General features: G+C 37.2%; 1 protein-coding gene across 1 annotated transcript; it reads left to right on the top strand.

Moving 5' to 3' along the window:
- The first annotated feature begins 1413 nt into the window (after positions 1 to 1413).
- Positions 1414 to 2334, top strand: LOC148692402 (uncharacterized). Its single transcript, XM_088680929.1, is given in 1 exon segment — positions 1414 to 2334. A coding segment is annotated over 1 exon segment (921 nt).
- The last annotated feature ends 2794 nt before the right edge of the window (positions 2335 to 5128 follow it).

The following is a 5128-nucleotide window of genomic DNA, read 5'->3' as shown; positions in this document are numbered from 1 at the left end:
GGATAAAGGTTTAGGGTTTAGGCCTTAGGGCTTAGGGGTTAGGGGTGAAGGCTTAGGGGTTAGGGGTGAGGCCTTAGGGGATAGAGGTTTAGGCTTTAGGCCTTAGGGCTTAGGGGTTACGGGTTGGGCCTTAGGGCTTAGGGGTTATGGGTTAGGCCTTAGGGCTTAGGGGTTAGGCCTTAGGGCTTAGGGTTTAGGGCTTAGGGCTTAGGGCTTAGGGCTTAGGGCTTAGGGAATTTCTCTGTGATGTGCATTGTGCTTTGCTTTGTCTACATTTGTGGTGGGCTGTGGTCTTAAGGTTTTAACTGTTTTTTTTTTTTTTTTCTCTTTTTCTTTTGTGAATTTCAGGTTATCCAGAACTATTTTCCATTCGTTTGCATCATGGTAGAGAGCTCAGTCATGAATACTACTGGGCAGGGGGGGAAGTTATTATTGCGACAAGGACTTAATGTCACTCCCTGTGATAGATGATATGGTGGAAGCTATAGGATATAGTGAAATGTTCATGAACTATTACTACAAGATTACCAACATGGACATTAGTAATGGTTTGAAGCCCATTCAGAGTGATGCCGATGTACAAAAGATGTGCAACTTTATTCCAAAGGCTCGAGTGTTAGACATGTACATTGAAGAATTTTCTGCAGAATAAGCCCTTGCCAAGGAACAACAATTTATGAAGTCTATGAAGTACACTGGTCCAAGCACAGTGATTATTGAGGAACTAAGTGAGGAGGAAGGGGATGTTATGGCAATAACTTGTAAAACAAGAAAAAAAAAGAAGGGTTGCTAGCTATTGAAAGATCCTCACAGATAATAAAGGGGTGTCTATTGAAGAAGAGGTGACTGTTATGTGCTCGGATGAAGGTTTTCACCAAGAAGAGGTGGCTGGTACAAGTATGGCTGATGAAGAAGATGTACAAGTTGCTCGAAAAGAAGGTTTACAAAATGTACAAGTTGATGAACAAGGTGTACAAGTTGGTAAAGAATGTGAAGAGGAACACGGTGATACCTTCTTTGATGTACCAGTCGATTTTGAAGGAGACCAAGAAGAAAGTGAAGAAGAAGATCTTAAAGAAAACATTGTAGAGAGTGACTATGGAAGTGATAAAGATAACCCAAATTTTGCTAAGTATGATGTGATTCAGGAAACAGATGAGGTGCAAAGAACAAGAATGCAATCTCAAAAAAGGAAAAAAAGGTAAACTGAGAAAAGCAATGAAGGAGAAGAAGAGCAAGTAAATGAAGGAGAATAAGAGAGACAAGAAGAGGTTGAAGAAGCTGGAGATGAGGAGGTGAATCTGGTTCATGAACTAGATTATAATTCTGATGATTTGGAAAGTGTACACTCTGAAGATGAGGAAGGAGGCAAAAAAAAGAGAGCATTATCCAGAGTTTAATGAGAAAACGGATATGAACAATATACAACTTATTCTAGGGCTTATTTTCAGAGACAGTGTACAATTCAAGAGAGCCGTCATGATGTATTCCTTAGTGAATGAATATGGGGAAATTCATTTCCATAGGAATGAGAAGTTGAAGATTACTGCCAAGTGTGCAAAGGACTGCCTTTGGATGTGTGTTGCTGGTAAGATGCATGGATCAAGCAGCATCCAAAGCAAGACAGTCCTTGATCATCACTCATGTGGGAGGACTTGGGCAAATAAGAACATGACTGCTTCTTTACTCATAGATTTGTACTTAGATCGGATAAAGCTCAATCCCACATGGCCTGTCGAATCTTTTTTATCTACTGTGGAATCCTAGTAGAATCATGGGTGTACAAAGATGAAAGCTTATAGGGTATTGAATAAAGCTTTCAAGATTATTGAAGGGAAACATGTAGAGCAATATAAAAAACTGTGGGATTTTGCAGAGGAAGTAAGAAGAACTAACCCTGGAAGAACTGTGAAGTTGAAGTTAGATGAGGAAAGGTTTCAGAGGATATATGTTTGCTTGGGGGCATGCAAAGAAGGCTTTAAGGCAGGATGTAGACCTTTGATCGGTTTAGATGGGTGCCACTTAAAGGTTTTACATGGAGGGCAGTTGCTATGTGTTATTGGCATTGATCCAAATGATAAGACATGGGTTATTACTTATGCAGTGGTGGAAATGGAAAATAAGGCAACTTGGGTTTGGTTCTTACAACTGTTAGCTGATAATGTGGGTATAGAAAACCCAAATAGATGGACATTTATCAATGATAAGCAAAATGGGCTAATTCCAGCATTTCAAAAGGTCCTCCCCAGATGCCATGATAGATTTTGTGTGAGGCATTTGTACACAAACTATAAGAATTTGTTCAAGGGGAAAACTTTGAAAGATGCTCTATGAGCAGTTGCCAAAATAACAATGGTTCCACACTTGAAAAAAAACAATGGAAGAGGTTAAGAAGCTAGATGAGAAGGCCTACAATTAGATAGTGAAGAAGCCTGCAACTCAATGGAGCAAGTCCCACTTTGAAATGTATCCAAGGTGTGATATGTTGCTCAATAATTTGTGTGAATCATTCAATGCAGTCATACTATTGCTAAGGCAAAAGCCTATTATAACTATGTTGTAAATGATTCAGATTATGTTGATGAAGAGAATTCAAATGAGGCAAGGTATAATGATGAAGCAAGTAGGAGATCTCTGCCTTAAGATTCGGAAGAAGTTGGAGGAAGCCAAACTTTTAAGTGGCAAGTGCATTGCACAATGGTCAGGAGAGACCAAATTTCAAGTAGATGCTGGAGGTGAGGAACAATATGTGATGGACTTGATTGAGAAGACATGCTCTTGTAGGAAGTATGACTTGATGGGAATACCTTGCAACCATGCAATATCTGCCATTCATTTCAAAAGAGAAAAACATGAGGATTATGTGGATGCATACTATTCAAAGGCACGGTACTTGGAAGTTTATTCTCACTTAATAATGTCAATGAATGGTATGTCATTGTGGGAAGATACTGAAAACCCACCAATCTTGCCTCCATTATATACAAGGCAACTTGGAAGACCAAGGAACAAAAGAAACAAAGAAGCTGCTGATTTGGAGAAAAATGGTGAACAAACTCCCACCAACCCACCAAATAATCCTGAAGGTCTTCCTAAGCCAGTTAAGCTAGGAAGGAAAAGGCAAGGTGCTTTGAAGTCTACTACTATATGCAAGCAAGAAGGACATAATTTACGGACCCATCATCGACATCTTCCTCCAAGGGACAAACAGGTAATATTTTGTACTTTCTTTAATCCTTTAATCCTTAATCCTTTAATCATTTAACGAATGATTTTATACTTTGTTATAGGCATCCACATCAGCTCAAGGGAGAGCATCATCATTAGTCGAAGCTGCACCTCAAAAGAGAACAAGGAAATCTAAGGTAGAAAACCTAATCCTTTTATTTGTAGTTTACAATAGCAAGTTTAGTCTAGAACCTTGCTTTGCGTCTGACCTTTTTGTAATGAACATTGAAATTAGGCATCACAATCAGGGGATGGTTCATCTGCAAATCTTGAAGCTCATTCACCGAGAGCCACCAAGCAAAGAAAGACAAGGCAAACCAAGACCTAAAGATGCCAGAAATTGTAACAAATTACTGTTTTTCACTTCATGTTTTATGTGCAGTAGGACCTAAATTATGGTACATGGGTTCTGGAATTAGACATCACAAACATTGAATTTCTTTTGGTTTTTTGAATTGATTTGTATCCCTGAAAATGCACTATTTTGCACTGTTTTGATAGATGGATTTCAGTATGTTTTTTAGATCAGTGCACTGTGCATTTTGAGATATTTAAGGATTTCTAATGCATATCTTTGTAAATGTTAGATGGATCAATGATGCTATATGAATTACAGTTCATCTTTTGGTCTTTGCAAATGTTTTGTTTCAAGTGGACTTTGAGTTCATTTCTTGTTATATCATGCGCTTATGTAGGATTTATGCTGGTGTGGGATCATATGTTTATGTACAATTTCCATTTGATTTGGTTTTTTTAGGTTGTATTATCTTCCAAAATTGGACCCCCTTTGAAATTTTTTTTTTTTTTTTTTTTTTTTTTTTTTTTTTTTGCGAATGGACGATTTTTGGCGGGAAATAATTATGTTGAAAAAAAAAATCTAGTTTTTCTTTTAAATCACGTGGAAATTAACTTGCCTGGAATCTACATGGCAGACCACGTGCAAGTTCATATGTGGAGATGGTGCGACGTGGCATACGCCACGTCATCATATAACGAACCAATTGATAGCCAATGTAACGGAGGTAGCACATTGCAACAAATTCGTAAGCAAAGGTATGACATTGAAACTTTTTAAAGATGAGGTATGAAACTGTTAACGACCTAATAGTTGAGGTAGTTTTTTTGTAATTTACCCTTAGTTTTATTTATTGTACATGATGCTGTGGATAAGAAGCACACAAATTAAAACCCTCTTTTGACAATTGTAGTATATGTATAAGTAGGGATCGTTCTAAACCAGGGATTAGGAGGGATTGCTAAATCACTTGAAAACTGACTCAAAAATGTAAAACAAAGGTTAAAACACTAAACTAGACTCAAAGAATGCAAAACTAAACACTAAAACACTAAAACAAACCAAAAGACTCAAAACAACAACAAAACACTCAAAACTGCCTTAAAAACACAATCTGGGCAGTTTTGAACACCTAACACTAATTTGGACGAATTTGGGTTATAACTTGAATCAAAACACTTAGAAACACAAACTAAGACACTTTCTAACTAAATTGAAACACTAAAGTAAAGGGGGATTTAGTTTTGACAAAATTAAAACAAAGAAAACAGATTGTAATGAAAACAGATTGTAGAAACGAATTTGATGAAAATATGGATGGAATGCTAGCTAGAAGGTTCTTCTCCACACATGTCACACTTGCATACAAGATGATTTTCAGTTGGTCTTTCGATGAATCATGAAACTCAACACCCCGGGTTAATTAGGTTTGCTTAAATTAACCTTCAAGTTCTCCTTAAGTTAATGAATTAGATGGGAAAACGCATACAACAATTCAAAACATTCTCCAAAAGTCCTTTATGTGAAAAGCACAATAAAGATACAATCAAAGATCATTAAGCAACATGAAAACTATAAGTGTTGACGAGGCATTCGTTACTATGA

The sequence above is a fragment of the Pyrus communis genome, chromosome 12, assembly GCF_041283825.1.
Source record: "Pyrus communis isolate YQ-2024b chromosome 12, ASM4128382v1, whole genome shotgun sequence".
NCBI lineage: Eukaryota > Viridiplantae > Streptophyta > Magnoliopsida > Rosales > Rosaceae > Pyrus > Pyrus communis.
The sequence above is the reverse complement of the archived record's forward strand: the minus strand, read 5'-3'. Positions and strand labels throughout refer to the sequence as shown.